The 22,197-nt window shown below is 38.6% G+C and overlaps 2 protein-coding genes across 5 annotated transcripts in view; both read left to right on the top strand.

Moving 5' to 3' along the window:
• Positions 1–8,135, top strand: part of ERCC8 (ERCC excision repair 8, CSA ubiquitin ligase complex subunit) — a 34,815-nt gene extending 26,680 nt beyond the window's left edge. The window contains exons 11-12 of one of the 2 annotated variants that reach the window (XM_074533521.1): positions 776–862; positions 2,533–8,135. In XM_074533521.1, the coding sequence (XP_074389622.1) occupies positions 776–862; positions 2,533–2,601 (156 nt within the window). In that variant the 3' untranslated portion in view covers positions 2,602–8,135. The remainder of the gene's footprint in view (positions 1–775; positions 863–2,532) is intronic. The other variant, XM_074533520.1, reaches the window with a different exon arrangement.
• The window catches only part of ELOVL7 (ELOVL fatty acid elongase 7), a 62,311-nt gene that overhangs the window by 5,687 nt on the left and 34,427 nt on the right, over positions 1–22,197 (top strand). The window contains exon 2 of one of the 3 annotated variants that reach the window (XM_074533522.1): positions 776–862. In XM_074533522.1, coding sequence (XP_074389623.1) covers positions 846–862 — 17 coding nt within the window. In that variant the 5' untranslated portion in view covers positions 776–845. Of the gene's footprint in view, positions 1–775; positions 863–8,177; positions 21,847–22,197 lie in introns of those variants that run through there. The other 2 variants (XM_074533525.1, XM_074533523.1) reach the window with 2 other exon arrangements.

Here is a 22,197-nt window from a genome sequence, read left to right as displayed (position 1 = left end):
TGTGTATTTCCTCTAGTACAGAACTACAGACTTGTTCTTTAGTAAGAACAGTAAGAAAATTAAGATATATTTGACTTAGGGCTATTTGATATAAGAACTATTTGTTTTCATGTGTTGCAGGGCGCCTTGTGCAATGGGATCTCAGTCCTTAGTCATAACTATAACAATTTATAAGCGTTATTTATATTAAAATTATAAATGAGTCTTTCTCATCCATGCCTTCCCAACAGGGTACAAGCCTCATACTGTACTCTACTTTTTTCTTTTCCTTCCCTAGGACTATATTTGCTTAATACTTCTTTGTTCCATACATATTCTCTTTTCTGATGTGTCTTACTAGATTCTTGATTCTTCTGAATTTATTCCTAGTTTTAATTATTAAAAAATATTTCTCTTTTGTTTTTTGTTTGTGGGGTTTTTTCAGGTTTTTTACTTGTCCATAAACAATCTCTTAAGGTGCCTAACTGTTAAAATAGCTGTCTTTTCGGGAGATTAGAGAGAGGGAAGAAGAAAAATGTATTTAAGCAACACAGTTCATTTCAGTGTGGTTTTGCTGTTTTGGTGAGCAATCTGGGAAAAAATATAAAAACATATTAATTTTGTTTTGGCATATTATTTAAAATACTACTTATCCAGATTTATAATATAAATTAGAAATTTACTATTTGCCTTTATTTTTAAATAATATTCACTACCCTTTTTTTCTGCCCACTATGATATCTGTGTCACTATTCACTAAATTTGTGTGAAAGTAACTTTTGCTTGTTTTTTACAGGAACTTTATAGTGGTAGCAAAGACTGCAATATCCTTGCATGGATACCAGCTCCACGAGAGCCAGTTCCTGATGATACGTCTGAAAAGGTAGTGAATTTTTGAGTTTGAACTGTACTTTTTGGTGGCTGTTATACTTGGGCAGGTTGTGTGTAAAGTCAATATGAAGTATGTGATTCACCACCAATATTTTTAACAATTTCTAATTAAGAGGAGAATCACCTATTATTTCTGTGCAATCTTTTATTCCTTGTAGGGTTTTGAGAAAACATTTTCTCTTGTAGTGTAGTCAAAACTTTTGGAGGCTGCTACCTTCCTACTTATTTAAGAGTAGTTCATGTCATTTGACTCTGTGTCTTTCAAATTCTGCTTCTTTCATTTCCAAACTGCTTTCTGCAGTTTGTCCTGTTTTGGAATTGTAGAGGTGCTAGATGGTATTTTAAATTGTTTAAGAATATACTGTGTATTAAGTAGTAAGATTAGGGATACCACACTTCATACACAAATAATTATGATGTGAAAATCAAAGGCCCAGTGCAAGACATTCAGGGTGATTGCAGGGAAGATTAAATGTAAGACTATTTTCCAGTAGAGTACTTTCTCTCTCTCAGACAAGAAATATTTCAGTGAGCAGCCTGAGTGACAAAAAGTCTGTATTTTAAGGAACTGAAACCATTACCGGATCACAGTCTGGCAAACTGTACTGAGTTGAAAAATGAGGGTGTATTAATGTTTTGGCCTATAGCATGTGAAAATTCCAGTTTTTAAAATTTCAGCATCAATCCATTTTAGATGGAAAAATTATAAGAAACGTAAAATTGTTGTAACATTTGCTTTTTGTAAGTTTTTGTATTTCAAAACTATCCTGCACTTAAGCAGAGAAGAAAAATATAGTTCCAAAGGTCTTCTACCCTAAACGCAAATTGTGTTGACCTGAAATTAACATTTTTGCCATGAAAATTTTGATGTGAATAAATTGGATTTTTCTTAGTCTGGAAAACAAAAACCCACAGCAACAACATTATTTACTTAGCTCTGATTAGAGCTGCTCCTTTAAATTTGACACAGTGGCAGTATGTAGTATATGCCATTGTTTTGAAATCTGTTAAGCTACAGCTGGTGTTTGCAAATGCTGTAAATGAGATTTCTCTGTAAGAAGCTATTTTGCTGCCCACAGGCCATTAATTCATGTTTCCTCTCAGGTGCTAAAATAGGCATTTGAGTGCTTGTATGACCAGAATCTGAACCCAGAATAGAAGTAATCAAGAAAAATAAGTTACCCCAAGTCATTGTGTTCACTGCACTGCATAGCTACACAAACCCTTTAGTTGGACCCTAGTGGGGTTGAGGTGAGAAATATTTCTTGGATGTGGATAGAGGCCAGGGCTGCCTGGCCTCTATGAAACTGCAATGCTAAGTTATGATGGGCTGAGGATATTGTGATCTAAATTAAAGCAGTGGCACACAATAAACACTGTTGTAACATTTGTTACATTTCGTACCAAATATTTGTAATACTTACAGTCAGTCCTCCAGATGTTTTATGCCGAAATTGAAATTAAATACAGTACTATTTCTTTTCGTAATTTATCATGTCTCAAATCAGCAGAATTTCTAAGAAAGTAGTTAAAAATAATCCAGTACTGATGAGAGAATAGTTTGTCTACATGTAGTCATTTAAAAAGTGCATTTAGCTTTTCCCTTATTAGATTGTAGTATTTTTAATTAAGCAAAACACTGAGAATTTTTATTTTCCCTAGTCTCTGCCTCAACAACATGTAAATCCAGCGTATGAAGATGCTTGGAGCAGCAGTGATGATGAAGGCTGAATTTAAATTATGAGCTGATATAAAATTGACATTCAGGCACTGCATTCACAGGCTTTTACAGAATTGGACATTGTTGGATTTCTCACAACTGGATTTTAGTTCTGTTAGAGCAAGAAATGTTTCCACTGTTCTCTGTGTTTCTTTGTCACTGTAAAGTTAAATCCAAAGGATTACTTTTTCATACTTGATGACTTTTGTACTTATACATTGGTATACTTTATTGAAGTATAGTGTTGAACAGCTGATAAAGAAAAAATAAAAGACCCTGGGACCAGTCAAAATTACATTGCTTCTGTTATCTTTAGTACATGAGGAGATAACCCTTTCATTTCCAAGACACATGATACAGAGAATTTTCCATTAAATAGGGGTAGCTCAGAAATACTTCCAACTTACTTTTATCAATGTCTTGAAGGGGCAGATTGTATCCATTTTCAAGTGCTCATGTGCTGTGGGAGTCAACAGATGTTTGTGCCTCCTGTTCTTGCATTTTCAGTTTTGCATATTTATCTATAAACGCAGTATTCTCTTCAGAAGGAGGTATAGCAGGGATCCTCTATTCAAGTATTTATATGGTGACTCTATCATCTAATATCTGACTCTGCCCCGGAAAGCTAAGAATAGAAACTGGTTTAGAGTTTTTGTTGCTCCTGTTAGCAGTTTTTAAGGTCAGCCTTCTGTGTATGAATCACACATCTTTAGCAATCATGAAGGACTCCTGGACAGAAACAGAGTTGAGGTACTATACAAGGTAGGGAATAGATCACATTTCAAGTTAAAGAGATTGAATGTAATCATTCCAAACTGTTTTCATCTAAAACTTTTTGTGGTCCTAATGCCTGCTCTGTTTTGAAAAGGAGGAGTTTTGTGGGGTTATTGTCTCATCTCAGTCGCTAGTTTGTGCTTCAGACATAATGTAGTCTCTGTCACTACAGAGACTAAAGAACGTTTTCAGATTGCTTAAAGCATCACCAGCAAGAGTATTGGTAGAAACAGGTCCAGTATAAAAGCAACAGCAGGACAAGGTTTGTTGGCAAGGTTCAGTCTTAAGGGCACACTGAGGAAAAGCAGATGAAAACCTGGACTCAATCAGTCCTGTCCGAAATAAACCAAAACCATGCCACATAACTTATAACTGAAGTTAAATGTGTTAGCAAAGGATTCATAAAGGATTTAGTATACCACAACAGTAACTTACTTACAGACCTAACTTACAAATCTAAAGCGATTAGAGAATCTAGAGGAGCAGCATTTCTTGTGCACTTGGTACAGAACATGCACACGTGCATGCACACAGGCACAAAGAGCCTGTACAAGGTGAAAAATTCCCCTCAGAGTAGTGAAATACCCACTTCAGATGCCTTTGTGAAAGGTGGAGCCTCAAGAAGTCCTGGGATCTTCCAAATACAGCAAACATGGGAGTTCCCTGGCTCTGAGAGGCCCCACTCACAGGGGCTTTGCTGGTCACAGCTGCTTCTCCAGGAGAGCTCAAAGGGTCTCACTTTGGAACACTGTTTGTAGGGCTGCAAGAGAGGGGCTTTGATCATAACAATGTTCCATCCTGGCCACACTTTGGGTTGGAAACTTTCTTTGAAAATCAGAGAAGAAAATATATTATCACACTTGGGTTCTTATTCAGGCAAAAAAGTGTCCAAGGCTGATCCTTAAAACACAGGAGCTCGTTGGACATTACAAATTCCTGGGAACAGACAGTGTTTTTACTGGTAAGTAAAGAGAGGCTTAGTCTGGGTGCTGTTCCTAAGGAGCATTTCTCAGATCACATTGGGAGAGGGAATTGAGGCACTATTGCGGAATAAACTTTTAGACATCCATTTTTGCCTAAGTTGCACCATGAAGGATTCAGCTCAAGAAGAGGTGGGCTGTGAATTATTTGTCCAAGTATCTTCTTAGCCAGATGCCTTTGGGTTTAGTGTCTCAAACAGTTGAAAATAGAAATTAGTTGCCTTGGGGCCTTCTTGCTCCTACTGGCAACTATTATCTTCTTCATAGGAGTCCTTCCAAATCCTCTTCTGATATCAGTTGTTGCTGGTATTATTCTCCTTCTTGACTGTTGTCCTCTGCTGGAGGAGAGGTGTTTCTGATAAGGGAAATGAGAAACACTTGACCCTCATTTCATGTGGGCAAGAATCCAGACACATTCTGCAACCCAGCACCTGCAAGCCTTCTACATAATGGCAGTTGCTGCCATGCAGTGTTTAGTTTCCAAGTTTAAAAACCTCTTGGTACTAGCCAGCATCTCAAACACCAATTTCTGTGAAAATTCTACTTTGAAGATTGATATTTTTGCTATTATTTCCTTCACTACTTCTTTCTGTAGTTAAGTTTTTATTTAAGCTTTTTTTGTAGAAAAAGAATTGTATTTTATATCTTCTGCATTCCTATGGCAGCTGTACTTAATTACTGAGTGTTGGTGTCTTCAGAATGAAAAATTTTAAAGAGCAGTAAAGGTATACTGTATATGATTTTTCACTGCCAAGAACTAGGTACTAAGCCAGCAATATCACTTGCAACTGCAATATCTTTCTTGTGTGTAAGTTAAATGTTAAAATTAAATCTGAGTTTTCCCCTTTGTTTATGCCTTTCTGCTTGTATGCTTATGGCATGTATTTTAATAGTATCAAAACTCTTTCAGAACCCAAAGTGGAACAAGTAAAGTGATATAGACTTAATCATACTTTCCATTCTTACCCATTGGTCAGGTAAAAATCAGACATCTAAAAATACAGTCAGGTGTCAAAATGGGTGCTCTGTTCATACTGAAATAAAATTATTCACTTGAGAGTCAACTAGCTCATAGCTAGATTCTTGCTGTTAAGAACAGTAAAAGTTAAGAGTTTAAGGAGAGAGAGCTTAGGCTGCAATGAACTGCATTCTTATCTCACTAGTGGTACTGGGATTTAGTCATACTGTATCAGAGAACATAGAGAATCTAATCTTAGATTCTAGAGAATTTAATCTCTTCAGGCTGTTCTGGGAATTGAATATTGCTTAGAAGACTTTCTTTGTCTGCCAAGGCAGAGATTTTTATTCAAACTTGATGCAGTAAGTGTCAAAAAGTGGAGAAGAATTTATTTGCTCTTACAAGAGATCAAAGAGTTTTCTTTTCCTTCTAGCCTAAGGAAACAATGAAGCTGGAATCAGACTGATCTAGTCCAACTGAAGACTAAGAGCCTGAGACAAGTGGAAGTTGAGTTCTGTGGATTCTGTGGAGGCAGTAAGATAGAACAGTAAGATAGAACAGTAAGATAGATAGATTAGTTATGGCTAGGTTATGATGCTCAAGTACCTGATATTAAGACTGCCAAGAAAAACCTTGTTCTTTTTTTCTTCTATATACAGATCTGAAAGAAAGCATTAGCACATGAGAATTTCTATATAACTATCTCTCCAGTAGAGGGAATAACAAGTTAACACCATATTCTTACCTCCCTTTGCCCTTTTTTCTGTGCCAGGTGTACTAGCTCTTGCACAAAGACTGACAAATCTTGAAACTTAGGGATTTGTTTGCCACCTTTTTTGCATTGATTGGATTTCTTGTCAGGCCAGACTTCTCACAAGACACCTGGGGTTTTTTTTTAATTAAGAATGATTTCCTTTGTCAGCTTAGGATCCAAAATTTAGGAACCCCATCATAGTAAACCTGAAATAAAAACCTCAGACTTGCCAACGTCAATAAGATTGATTGTTATGTTTTTCTTCCCATTTTTTTAATACCTGTATTATAGTTCTTATCCTACCTTGAATGTATACACATATATCTATGCACAGAAGATATAAAAGTACTTGAAATACCACTGCTTTTGCACCACTGGAGGATAGTTCTTGGTTTTGTTCTTACCTCATTTTTACACGGAGGCAAGGGTCTGTTTCACATAGTTGAGAATTGTGGGCTCTTTAGTGCACATGGGCCTGGCATCTGCCATAGTGAATGGGTAAACTTCCTGCTTGGCTTAGTACACACTAAGTTTGCAATACCTAGTCACATTATGGGCATATCAGTTAAACAACAACATCTGTGCAAATAGAGGTTTTTTAGCATGGTTAAAGTAGTCCTTAAAGAAAGAACTTGAGTATTGGCTGCTAAGTGCTATGGTTATGCAACTATTCTCACACTTTTCCACCAAGATGTGTGCTGAGGTTTTATGTTCCTGAAAGCAGTATATTAGTTTCAGTGGTCAGCAGTTAGTGGTTATAATACCCAACTAAACAAAAGTATGTAAAACATATCAATAAAGTCCTTTTGTGTGGTTAAGGCTGAGTTATGAAATGGACATGTCTTCTTCCATCCTCCACCTTTGTTAGTCTATTTTGTAAAAATAATGGGAATGGAGGATAAAAAGGGATGACTGAGTGGCCAGGAATTCAGGCAGGTGCATAACTACCCCCACATCTTCATCCCTTCTAATCATGTCTGTGTGTGTAGTCAGCCTTACCCACCAGCCCACAGGCTCTGCCCAGATGACAGCCAATGTCATCCAACATGCCGGCAGCCCTTAACCACGCCCAGTCCTGCCAAATTCCACTGAGCCCAAAAGATTGAAAAAAAATATTTGGGGCTATTAAGGAAGCATTTTATTTACACATGAAAGAATATTTTAATTGCATAGACATGCAGCATTGTTCCTAATTTTCTTTTTATCACCATTTGCCTTCCAACTAAGTTAGAAAAAAAACAATGTCTTTTTAGTGACATGTTTTAGCTTTGTGCTAAGGAGTCTTTCAGACACTCACTAAGATCTGTACACTGGGAACATTGCAAATCCACCCTTTTCTTACAGCTGTGAGGCAGAGATACATCTGCAGTCCTAAACAAGTTTTGTAATAAATTTCCTCATGCCAAAATTGAGATTATAATCAGCAGTTTAAATTGGTCCAACCAGTTATTTTTACAGCCATATGTAATCTGAAGTAACATGTTTAAACAAGAACTGGGTAATGTATTCAGCAACAAAAATGATATGTATATGCCTTTGTTCAATACAAAATGGGTCAATGTGGGAGGCAGAGAAGAGGGGATTATTAAAAGATTTTTTTGCTGTTCTCTTCACATTTGGAAAATACTGAGTATTGTCCCTTTCTATTGTTTCTAACTGCAAGGCATTTATTGAATAGACTATTTTACATTAACTAAAGGTCTTAGCTCCCAGCATAATTATTAAAACTTTCTATGAAAATTTTGAATCCTATTTTTAGAAAAGTTATCTCAAAATACATATCATTATAAATGAAGAAATATTATTTTGCTGGATATCAGTGACAAGAATTAAACTCAAATTGGGTAGACAGCCAGTTCCATTTGTATATAGAATTTAAAGCTGATTCTTAATCTTCTGTGTTAATAGTCCAGGATGGCCTCTGAAAGAAATATAGTTATTAATGCCTGCCTGCGGTATTTTAATTTCATCCACACAAATATATCTTGGCCTGTATGATGGATCTTTAACATGTCATTGCCATTTTAAGAAAGGGGGAAACTCCTGTGAAGAAAACAGAGCGACCAGAGAAAAAAAGCTAATCCTTTTGTTGGTCTTAGGGCACGTCTGTTCTGCAGGCAGCAGCGTGACACAGAGCTGTGGAGTTCAGCGGATGTGAGCAGCCCCGCCATGCGCCGATCCGCCTGCCTGGGGGCGCTGCATTGGTTCACCTGGATGGATGGAGCTTTGTTGATAGGCTTCTTTCCTATTTTCTGTAGGTACACTGTGTCAAAGGACACAATGAACATGGCTGTTTGGGGAGCCTGTGTTTGCTGTGATAAAAGATATACCCGAGAGTGGGTGTATGTTAAGAATATCAAGTTCTCATGTTTTGTGGCAGTTAGAAGGGAGTGTCTTGTGTTGCTCAACAGTTAATTACTGTTGCTATCACCTCCCACACGGTTCTGTAACACCACAGGAAATCAGCTGAGGATTATTCTCATGCTAGCAAAGATTAAAGAGAAAGTGTTTGGGGACTTTATAAAATAATAGATTTTCCCTATCAGTAGTTCTTCCAGGTGGAATATATGGCCCAGAGAATATATTTTTGTACCTGAATTACGCATATGGCCTCTTGAGAGTTGAAGTTAAGCTAAGTATTCAAACTGTCTAATGCTGTTCAGTGGTTTTGAACTGTCACTACTGACAGGAGCCTTAGACTGAGTGGATCTCCTACACATCTGTGGGAAATGGTCACATTTGGCATGTGTTTGGAATGTATTGCATGTTCTCAGGTTAGTGCACAAATTGTTTCCCAAGAAAAGAAGTAGTCTAGTTTAGAGTTGCATGGAACTTTGACATCTGAATACTATTCATCATTATTTATAAAGTAAGTTTCCAGAACACTTAATTGTTTTGCAGACAGCTAATATACCTGAGGGCCTAAATGAATGTTTGAAATACCTGCTTCATCCTGTTCTGCCACTCTGGTTAACTATTGAAGTTTAGGTTGACTAATGAAGTATATCAAAGTAATTTAAATAACACTCATCAATGAGCTGCTGTATTAAATGTAGATACCTGTGATAATTACTGAATCTTGTAGTATAAGAATATAGCTTGGCAGAATTCCCCTGTGTTGGACTGTAGGTTTCACTATTAAGGAGGCTTGCTTTGTGTGGCCTAAACATGTAGAAGATCTTACTGGTACATCTCGTATCAGTAAGAAGGTTAATTATATATTCTGGTGGCCTTGAAAACTGTGCTAGCAAAGTTTTTTTCCTGCCAGAAAGAGGAAAAAATATGCAAGTCAAAAGGTAGTAGCTCAAGCACTAAGTGTGACAGGCACAAGAAGAAAAATAAGTGTGTCATGGCTTAATCTCAGAGGGCAACTGAGCACCACACCACTGGTTGCTCACTACCCCCAATCCCAGAAGGATGGAAGGAGGCAGATAATGGAAGGGTAAAAGTAAGAAAACTCGGGGGTTGAGATTAGAATTGTCTAATATTTGAAATAAAATATAATTACAATTGTAGTTATAAATTGTATTTAAAAGGAAAAAGAAAAAAAACAGCATACCCCAAAAAGCCACCCCACAACAACAAAAGAACAACCAAACAAAAAACCAAACCACAAAGAGATAGAAATAAAATTCAAGAAAGACGATTGAAGCTAATAAAAACAGTTGCTAACACCTGACCAGTGCCCCTCCCCGCTCTTCACTTTCCCTCAGGTTTATATGCTGAGCATGATGCCATATGGTGTGGAATATCCCTTTGGTCAGCTGTGGGCAGCTGTCCTAGTTGTGTCCCCTCCCAGCTACTTTTGTGCCTCCAGCCTCCTCGCTGGTGGGATACAATGAGCAGAAAAGGTCCTGACACAGTGTGAGCACTGCTCAGCAACAGCTAAAACATTCCTGTGTTACCAACACTGTTTGCAGAGCAAATCCAAAACATAGCTCCATGACAGACACTGTGGGGAAAATTAACTCTACCCCAGACAAAATGAGCACATACAACGAACAAAGGCGCCACTCTAGTTTACAGATGAAAAGGTAGAACCCTACTTGTGCCACAAGATACAAAGGGCTTGCAAATTCAACAATCCTCCATGCACAGTGGTGCATCACCAGGGCTAATGCTCACATCTGTGTTGCCCTGATCTTCCAGACCTGAAGGTGAAAGTCCTGCTTCATGTGGACCAGGTCATGGGAGCTGTCAAAGCAGTGCTTTTCACATTGCTCCATCTTCCCTCTATCTCCGTTGCTTTATCCAGGGTAAATTAAATACATATCCTTCACGGTCCCTAGCTCCTGTCTCCTCTCTCCCCAGCAGGCTGTTAAGAATCTTTTCTATTAATTTGCCTCTCCTTTCTCTGCTGCACACAGCCATGCCCACACAGCTCTCCAAGCCAGGACATAATCCTCGCCTGTCTGTACACCAAAATCCTCAGTCCTTTATACAGCCATTGTAATTCATCAAGCTCGTCTTCAAATTGGTAGTTCTGTTTGCTTTTGAAGTATCACCCTGCCTTTCTGGGCAGTCCTTAGGCGTGTCCTCCCCTTTCTTCTCAATTTCAGTTTGGTTACCTGCTCAGGTGCATACAGACGTTTGCTAATTCAAATAGTGTTTTGAGCAGAAGAACATGAGAACTTTGATCTGAAAGATGTTTGACTCTGTTAGAGCAGAAATGTACCACAGAGTAAGGAAAATGGGAGGGAAATTTCATTAGCTTTTTTATAACTGTAGTAACATGCACATGCAGTTTCTAGAATCACACTGGCTGCTTGTCAACTCACTTGGACCTGGTACAATATCTTTCTATGAGCTAGCAGCTCATTGGTTTTTACACTTGGAGCATTTATTCATTAAAGTCAGTAAAAGATGTTGTCTTGAAAACTTGGCATTTTAATTTTTTTTTCATTTTATAATTGATCTGTGTTCATTATTCTCCTCAGACACCTGCAGCTTCTTAAAGTCTTGCAGGAGTATACAAAAGTGATTATATAAATCAAGGTCTACTTTGTCTGAAGAGACATAGTTAAATAAAAGTACAGCTGAGCTATTACAGAAATCTTTCTAAATCATCATCACTACTACCAACTGCTATATTAAAATATTTCTCATTTTTATAATAATTTTTGCAATGTAAACCAACTGTCAGCTTTGTAATTTATGCTCATTTGTAGATGGTCTTTCTTTTTTACCCAATTTAATATTACTGCTTTTCACATCAGGATTTGTTAAATGCAAATCCAATTTGTCAAATTTAAGTCTAGTTTCACTAGTCCAAACTGAATTAATTTCTCTTAAAATGTTCTCATTGCCTTGTCTCTTGTCACTATGTCCAAGACAAAAGATTTGATGGTGCTGAGCTGCAAGGCCTGCTCCATGCAGAACTGAGATTTTACTTTATAAGATGATTCTGCATTGTGCTTTCAGCAGCATCCCATTATTGTAGTGTCCCAAGCTAGTGTTAACCTAGGAAATGGACAACTGACCATAGCTGGCAAACATTGGACCTTGCTTCTTTTGCATGATCATATCACCCACTTATCTTCCTTTCTGGTATCCTAAAGCTGTAACCCCTTCAGTTGTCATACCACTGAATACTGTTAGCAGAGGTACATTAAACATATGAAGGATTTCATAAAGGATGAAAACCTTAATGTAACACTACCAGAAAAGCAGAAAAGCATTTTACTGCATCCACAATTATAAATATTATAAATTGTATTATATATTATTATAAATTGTTATGGGATAGTTAGCCAAGAAATAAAGGAGCTATCTAAGTAGCATTGCTTTACAGTGCCTTGACAGAGACACCTAGCTTTGTTAAAAGCTATTGTCAAAAATGTCTTGAGGAAAGTAAAAATTCTCCCAAATCTCATAAAATACGAGCTCATGCTACACAAACCAGAGAAGATTTCCTTGATTAGAGTCTGCAGAAATCTGCCAGTAAGTATTTACTCTATATTACTCCAAATCCACCAAATGTTATTCCAGACAGAGCTGTTGCCTATTCAAGAAGACAAAGGTATTACCAGAGATGACAAGATCAGGAACAGCCAGCCGTGTTTACCACTCTGCCATCTCTGCTTGCCTGCAGTTTTTGAACCACAGTGTTTACAGTTTTTGAACCTCCGATGGCTGTTAAAGGCAGAACAGTTGGGTACAGGGATGTCCTTGGCAACTGGGTGATAGAGTTCAAAATTATTAAAATTTACTTTGCATCACCTCTCCTCAAGTGGCAAGAAAGCGACCTCTAATGCAAAATTGGATTGCTTCTTTGCTCTCCATGAATGAAAACCCTCTTATACCTTGTTAGATTCTTAAAAATAAAATGGAGCATAATGAAAGGAATTTGTAGGGAGATTCTTCTGCTACATCTTCTCTGGTTGCTTCTTTCCTTTTTTTCTGCTTTATCTATTTCCGTTTTTATATTACTTAGACTGTTCTCCTCCCCACCTTTTTTTGTAGCCTGTTTCTAAGGTGTTCTAATCTAAAAACCTTTTAATTGTTAAAGATTAACCAGTAAAGCATCTGTGAAAAAGCACGAACTTCCCTGACATTTGACTCCATCCTGCCACATTGAGAAACTGCGCTATTGTAATGCTTCAATAGCTGGTTCACACTTACCAGATTGACATGAAAGCAGGCTAATGTCATGCCAAGTAATGTCGGGAGCCGCAAATGCCCCTAAGCGTTAAGGGGTTTAGGACCTGTCTTTCAGTGGCACAGTCTGTTGGTGATTTTGATTGCAATTGAGTTTTCCACTGAGTTTTCCGAGAGTGGTTTGTGCTCTTTCAGAGTGGAACAGAGTTGCATGAGTGCCTGTGCATAGAGGGAGAGGGATGAATACAGCAAATCAGTCCTAGGTATAGGACACAAAAAGGGCTTTTTAGTAGTTGGTATTTGGTTGACCCTGCTGGATGTCAGGCGCCCACCAAAACTGCTCTGTCACTACTCCCCACAACTGAATAAGGGAGAAAAAATAAAAGGCTCATCATTTGAGATAGGGATGGGGAAGGGATCACTTACAGGACACAAAACAGAGCGAACTTGGGGATGTAAATTGAATGTATTACTAAAAACATCAGAGCTGTATAATGAGAAAATTAAAAACACCTTCCCCTACTCCTTCCTTCTTCCCAGCTCTGTCTCATTCCCCATAATAATGCAGGGTGACAGGGAGTGGGGGTGACAGTCAGTTCATCACACATTGTTCCTGTCATTGCTCAGGGAAAAGAGGCTTTCCCCTGCTCCACCATGGGGTGTCCTCTATGGGAGACAGTTCTCCATCACAAATTCTTTCTACAGGCTACAGTTCTTCACAAACTGCTTCAGTGTGGATCCCTTTCCATATGGTGCAGTCCTTCAAGAAAAGCCTGCTGCAGTGTGAGTCCCCCACAAGATCACAAGTCCTATCAGGAAACCTGTTCCAGCATGGGCTCCTCTCTCCATGGGTCTGGAGGTCCCTGTCAGGACCCTGCTCCAGCCCAGGCCTCCCACAGGGTCACAGCCTTGTCTCAGACACCCACCTGCTCTGGCCTGGGTCCCCTCCAGGGGCTGCACATGGATCTCTGCATCCCCTGGGGCCTCCATGGCTGCAGGGCCGCAGCTGCCTCACCACTGTCCCACCACGGCTGCAGGGGAGCCTCAGCTCTGGTGCCTGGAGCTGGAGCACCTCCTGTCCCTCCTTCACCAGCCTTGGTGTCTGCAGGGCTGTGCTCTCACATATTCTCACTCTGCTCTTCTCTGAGTGCATTAAAATCTGTGCAACAACTTCCTGTTCCTTCTTGGTTTAGCCCTGGCCAGCAGTGGATCCATCTTGGAGCCAGCTGGGATTGAATCTGTCTGACATGTGGGAAACTTCTTGCAGCTTCTCACAGAAGCCACTCCTGCTACCAGAACCTGGACTCACAAACCCTACTGTACAGCTGGAAAAGCAAAGCTTTAGAGTTAGTATTTTAAATCACATGGCATTACTTCAGAAAAGAAAAGTCAATGCCCTGGCATTGATAGGCGTTTTCCAAAAGGTATCCACACATGTTGAATTTGGGGGCCAAATGTGGTTCAAATTTTCAAAACTTTACAACTTTTTCTGAATTTATGGGATTAACAGATATTTTGACCTTTCCCATATACAAGTTGGTGAAAAGCAGTTTCCAATGTCATTGAGAAGTTTCCACTTGGCATTTTGCATAGTCCTCTTTTAGTGATATTAAAATATTTATTTATATCTCATAATAAAATCGTGGTAGAAACCGTTTCACAATTTAGATTGAATTCAACTAGACTGCTAAATTTCTGGGTTTTTTTAGGAATTTCAGAAAAATTTTAAGTTGCTATTTGATTTTTGCCTTAAAAATAAAAGTAATTACTTTTGTTATATTCTAATTTGTGATCTGGAGCTTCTGAATCCCCTAGCAGAGACATAGACCAGATATCCAAGTACAAGAAGTAACCCAACTGATAATCAAAAAGAGAGTGGGAGAAAGGGAATGTTGATTTCTTCTCATTTATGTATTTTTAATTTTTGTTGTTGTCATTGTTGTGGTTGTTGTAACATTAACTTCTATATGTATGTAGGGTAACTTCCTTCAGTATTCTCTGCAATTTGCAGAATCTTAGACCAGAGGATTAGGGAGCATGTCCTGACAAAGGCCATTAATTCCTGTATGGCTTCATATATCAAAGTATTGCCACCAGAACAGAAAGCCAGAAGTGCTTGGATGTAACTTCTACTCCTCGTTTTCAGTATCTGACAGAGAGACAAGCTGCCTTAAGAATGAAAAGAGTGACTAGAAAGTAACAGTAAGTAGTAGTCCTTTTATTTTGGTTACAACTAAATTATATCTACCAAGAAGCATTTCAGCTGCTTTCAAGAATGTGAAATGTCTCTGATAATCTTGACCTAAGTTCAGAATTTCCATTTTGTTCTCTTACTGCATCTCTGAATAGAAAAGGTGAGCACAACAAATATAACAAATATAATACCTCAATTGCAGTAACTCTCTCTATGAAACAATAGTTGTCAGGAAGGAAAACGATTAAAGAGGAGGCTTCAAAATATTCTTTAGAAATATTTGAGAAGCCATGACAGAATCACAGAAATTACAAGTAGTGTCATTTATTAGTTTTCTGCTTTATTTTAAGAGAAATTTTTAACTTCTAGAAGCACTGAATTTTTCCTATGCTCTGTCTAGAAGTCATTAGTTTTGAGTTTGTGGGTGTCACATGCACAGAGAAGACAGTACCTCAGGTGCAGAACTGTTCTATGAATGCAGGACTTGCAAACTGCCCTGTAGATTTAGCCCCCAAAATGTCTCCATATGAAGAACATCTGACTATTCCATAACAGCCCACGAACTGATGCAGAGGTAACAATCAAGGAAGTGCAGCTTTTTTGGAAATATAGAGATTTTAAATAAGATTCAATTGCAAACAGTTGCATTATGCTCATCCAGTCTCTGTTTGAATGTTCTTATAGCCCATTGCTTTGCCTGTGGCTACTCTAGAGTGGGTGTAAAGGCATGTCAAAGTGGGTGGAAGTATGAAAACAATCACTCTTAAAAGGACTTTACCAGAAGAAATTCTTTGCTGTGAGGCTGCTGAGGTACTGGAACAGGTTGCCCAGGGAAGTTCTGGATGCCCCATCCCTGATAGTGTCAAGGTCATGTTGGATGAAGCTCTGAGAAACCTGGTCTAGTGGGAGGTGTCCTGCACATGACAGGGGGCTTGGAGCTAGATGATCTTTATGGTCTCTTCAAACCCAAACCACTCTATGATTTTTTTTCTCAGCTCCCACCCTCACCTAAAAGTGAAACAATTCACTGCCATTTGATATGAAGCCACATCCCCACTTTCACATTTTACTTTATATCTAATTAACCATAGTAAAGAAGGAGTAGGAGGCGAAAAATAAATACAGCACTACTATGATGCACAATTTAAGACATAATGTGCCTTGTGCAGATACTTAACATGTTCCCAGATGCAGCTGTGAAAAATGCCAGAAGTCTGCCTCAGCATCAATACAGGCCTGAGCTATATCCTTAACAAAAATATGCCCTGATGCATTTTAAGTCTCTTGCTGACAAGTAGAATTGCTCAGCTAGAATAGAGAGATAGTGGTCTTTTTTTTTGGGAGAAACCATTTGGTTTCTGAGACTGTATGTTTCACTAGGTTGTTTGGTGGGTTTCCTTTTTCCAATACTGGATTTAGGCCCCAGATTCTCCAAGGCAGAATGTCTTTTTCTAGGTAGGTATCTATTGATATATTTAAGCCTAAAGCCTCACTGTTTGATAACTCTGCTTCCCTCATTTAAACTGATTAAGTAGCATCTTTATAATTGTAAAATTCATAATTCTAAAATGTTCAAAGTGGCATTTATGGTAAGTGGAATGGAATAAAGGAACTTCAAGCACTTGGTAAAAAAACAGGCTACTTAGGCCATCTCTGCAAGCATGTCACATCTCTGCCTGCCAGTAGTGTCTGCTTAAAAGATATTATTGTGGCTGTCTGGAAGATCAAGGATAATAATGGCAATGTAAATGAATCTGTGTTGGCCTGCAAGGGGATATGCAGGGTTTTTTGCTTGAGCCAATAATAAAGTTAGGCCAGTAAAATCCCCAAAGTGGATTGATGCACAGACAAATAACAGCTTGGAAAACTTTTGATAACCTCATGGGGCCAGCTCCTCTCCTGTCACCTCTCCTCCTGCCATAGTGCTTATTGAGTACAGCTCAGCTTTGTCAGGCTAGTCAGACTGAAGGAAGTTTACTCAGTCCTTGAGGAAAGCTTTAGTTCTTTGCTCTGGGTTTATTGTTGCTGTGGTTACAGACACTTGAGCTGGGAAGTGTAAAAGGAGTTCAGATATGTTTATGTGAACTCTTATGACATGCATAGGTAAATGCATATCCTTTAGAAGTAGAACATTAATCACAATAGGAAGGCATGTTGATGTGTTGGCTGCATTGTGGTGGATAAGTTTTTTTCCTGTGAAAATATCAGATTTGATTGGAAAGGTTAAAGAAAAGAGGGATGCAACAAGAAATGCAGGAGTAAAAGTTTCTGTAACACTGCCTTCTACCCCATGGAGGAAAAGATAGTGAGGTGTATGCATGGCTGCATTAGCTAGTCAGGAGTGTTTAGACAGGATCAGAATATTTTGTTTGGAGAAGGCTAGAGGTAGTTTTATGTAAGTGAATGTTGAGTGCATCTTAGCTATTTGAGCATGTGGTTTTATTTTCCCTTTGTTTTGTTGAGGTCTTAAAACTCTCTGCTTGCCTTTGGAGAATGTTCAAAAGGCACTAAAGAGAGAAGATATGAGAAAGGACATTTTTGATGCCTATTTCCATGGCATGACCTTGTTGCCCAAGAGGAAGGAGAGGACCATGAGCAGAACAGAGCATGAAAGAGCTTTTCTTTGGGTAATAACAGTGTGAGGTGAAATCTTTGTCATCTCCTCCATCCAGAGTTTTGTTGTACTCATTTTCTGTATTTGCTTCAGCTCATTACTTGAAGGGACTGAAGACTGTAACTTGTCCTAGCAAAAAAATCTAAGATGCTTCAGGTAAGTCCTTATAAGATCTTACCAGGCAGTTTATCTAACTGTTCTGATCAGTGTCTTCCTCAGTCTAAAGAGAAACATTAATGTCTTTCCCACTGAGGGAAAGTGCTCTCTGACTCTGCAGATTAAAACAGATCTATGACTCCTCCAGCATTTTCTTCATGACTACCACTCCTACTTTGCAGTACACCTGCCACTGGAAGATGGTGAGTTTTTCTGACTTTGAGTGTTTGTGACTCTTAATAAGTTATGGATGTAACTGCAGGCTTGCACAGTGCATACTTTCATGAAGGAAAGCCACTGGGTGTCCACATTTTTGCATCATAAGAAAAGATATCCATTATGCCTTTTACAACACTTCTAGAAAAACAAATATATGAGTGGAGAATTTTTTTCTTGTTTGTTTCATTTTGGTTGGGGCTTGTTTGTTGGTTTTACTTTGTTGTTTATTCTTTCTGCTTAATTTCAAAAGCCTAATTTAAAATGCCTGATCTGCGGTAGTCTTACACATTGGGACACCACAGAAGTGTCATTAGCTATGAAAAATAACAAAGATTTCTATTTGATTGATTAGTAATTAGCTTATGCAACTTCTTTTTCAGGAATTGTCTGACAGGCATGTTGCCAATGAAGATGCTCAGTTTCAATACCAACCTGTTTGTGTGTGCAACCCAGCTATGACAAGACAGTACAAACTATATGTTACACAATTAAAAATTTGTTGAAATTCCCCGTCTATTATTCTTAGCATTTTCTCCAAAAATTAAACTAAATTAGCATGTTCTAACATTTGATAAACTGGTCACTTCTAAATTTATTGGAACAATAATTTAGAAAGAGGCAGTGCTTATTTTAATCCATTTGAAAAATATCTTGCCTATGGCTCCTTTTCTGAGTGTCTTGAACAGCATGTCTGTCTCACAACTATTTTTCCATGGTTTGCCTTTCCTTGAGTATTAGTAGCTATATCTTCAGTTTCAAAGTAACTTCTTAATCTCTGCCTGTTTACCAAGCACAGGTGACATAATTGTCATGGGGAGAATGGGAACAAAAACAACCTGATTTCTCTAAAATCAGATGGGGAGTCCTACCAGGCATAAGTGTACCATATTCCCAGAAATTGTGTTGAGTACCTCTTTCCCTTGATTATCTATTTATTTACTTTTATTTTCCTGCTTTTCTTCCCAATCCCATCTGCAGAATGCTTTTATAAAAATAAATAAATGAAAATCCATTAAAGGATTAGGTTTCCACGATGTATTGTTAGGTGCATGTAATATGATCAAAAATCAATTTTAGAAAGTAACTTCTTGGTATGATTTTACTGTAGTTTTGCATTCCTTGAATAATGTTGTATATATCACAGCAGAATGGACCATGGATTTGTTCTAATTAATCATAAAGCTCTCTTCTCTACTCTTTCATTTTTCTTCATATCTCAGAGACTGGCAGAGAAAGGGAAGAAAAACTGCTTCACTGTTAGGAAGGTTATGCAATTTAGTGGCTTTTATGGGAGTCCTTGTGGACACTGGCATAAGAAATATGAGAAGGGACAGGAGAAAAAGGTAGATGGTTGGCTTTTGAACAGGGAGAGGTGAGCTTTCAATGGCTTCCTCCAAAGTTTTTTAGATTTCTCTTTCTCAATGTAACACTCAGTTGCCTTACAAGTTATGTCCTGAGCCTTGTTGGTCTGAGAGTGAAACAAGCAAAATAACTCAAGGGTTTTGATTTGAAGGTCAGTTCTCATTCCTTCACCCAGGTGTACCATCTTTGTAATGCATTCTCACAACAAAATGTCTGCAATCTGGCAAAATTAGTAGAAGCTTTTGCATGGACACTGAACATAGCAGAGAGAGAGCTCTTTGTCAGCATCCCTGTCCCTCCAGTTCAAGGAACATGGCAGCCCATGATCTCCTAGAGTGTGATGATTCACTAATGAAGAAATAGGAAAATTATATGAGAGAGAGCTATTTATACATCTGTGTCACCACATGCTGCTGGGATAAAGAGTCTGTCTCTTTCACATTCAAAGTGTAAACCAGCAGGTACTCAAGCCTACACTGAAAATCTTATTTTTTCTTACCCTTGCAGATGTTGTGCAGCACATGGCATGTGGAGATGGCACAGGCATCTACATCTTCATTAGCAGCAAAGAGTTTCCACAGGCTATATTGGTTTATCTTTGTTTGCCTCATTAACTTACTTGTTTCTAAAAGCCCAAAACAAACTTTTAATCAGGTAAAATCCTGGTTGATTGTTCTGATTCAGAAATGGTGTAACATGTACTAGTAGCTTATTGTTATTGATCTTCCTACTGCAAGCCCTTCTGGTGGATTGCACCACGGCATGCACCTATCATCGTGGCCAACTATAGCCTAACCAGCACTGTTCTGCAAAGTTAACATTCACTTCTTTGTTGACACTTCCTTTAGCGTTGTCTGAGTTCCTACAGGATAGAACTTTTGCTCCCATCAGTGTTAGTAATGCATACAGGTAAAATTTGACTTACAAAAGATTTAAAATAGTTGGCAGATAGCATCTGAATTAGAATTCTCAGCTGTGCAAAGCTGAAAGATGTAGTCTCCAGAACAGCCACTGTCCGGCTCTTTTTTCCAGACACAGTTTTCAGACATGGGGCAGACTAAAATGAAAAATCTGCTGATGCAAGGTTATGATTTTTGGGAACAGGCTGGCCAGGTGTACCTTGGTTTTCTCATTATGTTCAGTCAGGCTTCTTTGGCTGACTGCAATGCACTTTTTGTGGGTTATTTAATTTTCCTTCCTGGTATAGATTGAGTTGCAATCAGCCTGCATTCAAGCAATACACTCTGACGAGGTGAATCACTACCAGTATTCATTTGAGAAGCCCAGTGTGTATACAATAAAGTGCATTATATAATATGTGTTTGCATGCATTCTAAGTTTATTTGTATATACAGTATATTCTACATGTGCTGTGTTCAGGAAGAAAGTTTAAAATGTACACATGTAGTAGAATATATATATGTATATTATACACGTATAACACCATGACACTGCTTCTATTAAACATCCCCTTTAATTACATTTTTCATACACTTAATATTATTTCTTATAATTTTGCAACAGTCATTATTCACCCTACTTTTGTGGCACCTTCTTCCTTCACTCCTGCCTAGCATCTATCTCAGGGGCAAAAACAACTTTCTATGGACATAATGGTTTTAATATTGTTACTTGAGATAGGTGGGTTTACATGGAAAATTCTCTATCTGAATAGCTTTGTCATATTTGCAAGAGTTCATCAAATTCACTAGTGTTTGAATGTCAAAACTGGAACCCAGCATGTAGGTCAATACGTGGCTATTGAAACAGGCTGGCGTGACAGTAGCGGAGTACGCTGTGGTGTGTTTGTGGTGCCAAGAAGCCATGCAAACCCAGCAGTGACTACTCACTTCTGTACAGTCACCTGTGGTGACTGTGTCCCCAGATGGAGGGGGAAACCTCCCTGCAAAACTCAGCTCATCAAGAGAGATATGAGCAGGACTGAGTCATCTTCTCACTGTGTCCACAGAAAAGTTGATGATACATGTCTGAGGAAGAATCCCTTTGTGGTGTGGAAACTGCTCCTGGAAAGTCACTACCAGCATTACACAAGGGGCTATTCATGGCGTTCTGGAGGAGACCTGGGCAGAAAAATTATCAGAAAGCCTCAGCTAAATGAAAGGCACTATTCTGGCTCGGAGGATTAGAAGAAGAAGCAATATTTTCTGCATCAAGCAGTAAGAAAAGTCTGAAAACAACTCCAACTGGAAAATGAGAAGGGGCATAGAGGGCCCTTTTTTTGCCAATCCAGCTGCTCAACACAGTGCTGTGATGGCTGTGGGAGACTCGCCATGTGCAACAGAACCTGCCTCGGACAGGTTTGGCAGTTGTGATTCAGAGCACCAGTACAAGTGCACAGGCAAACCAGGTGCTCTCCAGAAAAGCAAAGCTTGCAAACAAAATCTGGGTTACCCTGTCATCTCTCTTCAAGATTGGTGTGCAGATATCTGTTGGTGTTATTGGGATGACTGCCTTGAACTGTGTCAGTGAAAGCAGCTAACACTGTTGCTGGAGTAGGAGTGGTTCCTGTGGTTCTCCTGCTGATCAGCTGTTCAAGGCTTCAAATACAGCCCCAGCGAGTGCTTGTCTCTAAAAGACTCTTAAAGGGTATAAGCTACTTGGATTCTAGTAAGACAAAAAAATATAAGGTAAAGCACTGGCTGTCACTATTCATGGCAAGCACAGTTCTTCATTCATCATACACTAGTAGTTGTGTCTTTACCATCTTGTGAAGTCCATTGGGCTGTCTCCAGAGTCTACGTTTATCTCCTGTCCTATTCTTGGATCGCGCATGTAGTGAACTTAACAGATTACTTAAATTTACAGTAAATATCATGGGCAGCTCTCACATGCTAAGAGCTGAGAAGCTGCTAGCTCCTCTTTTACAATGTAAATGTCTCTGTCTCTTGGTTTTCTTTGTGTGTATAGGGCACAGCTGTCTCCTTCATGCTGCCTTTTTCCTGATGCATGTTAATGATTTACCTGCCCTGAACAGGTCA

The sequence above is a fragment of the Zonotrichia albicollis genome, chromosome Z, assembly GCF_047830755.1.
Source record: "Zonotrichia albicollis isolate bZonAlb1 chromosome Z, bZonAlb1.hap1, whole genome shotgun sequence".
Lineage (NCBI taxonomy): Eukaryota > Metazoa > Chordata > Aves > Passeriformes > Passerellidae > Zonotrichia > Zonotrichia albicollis.
This window is presented reverse-complemented; position numbering and strand designations above follow the sequence as displayed.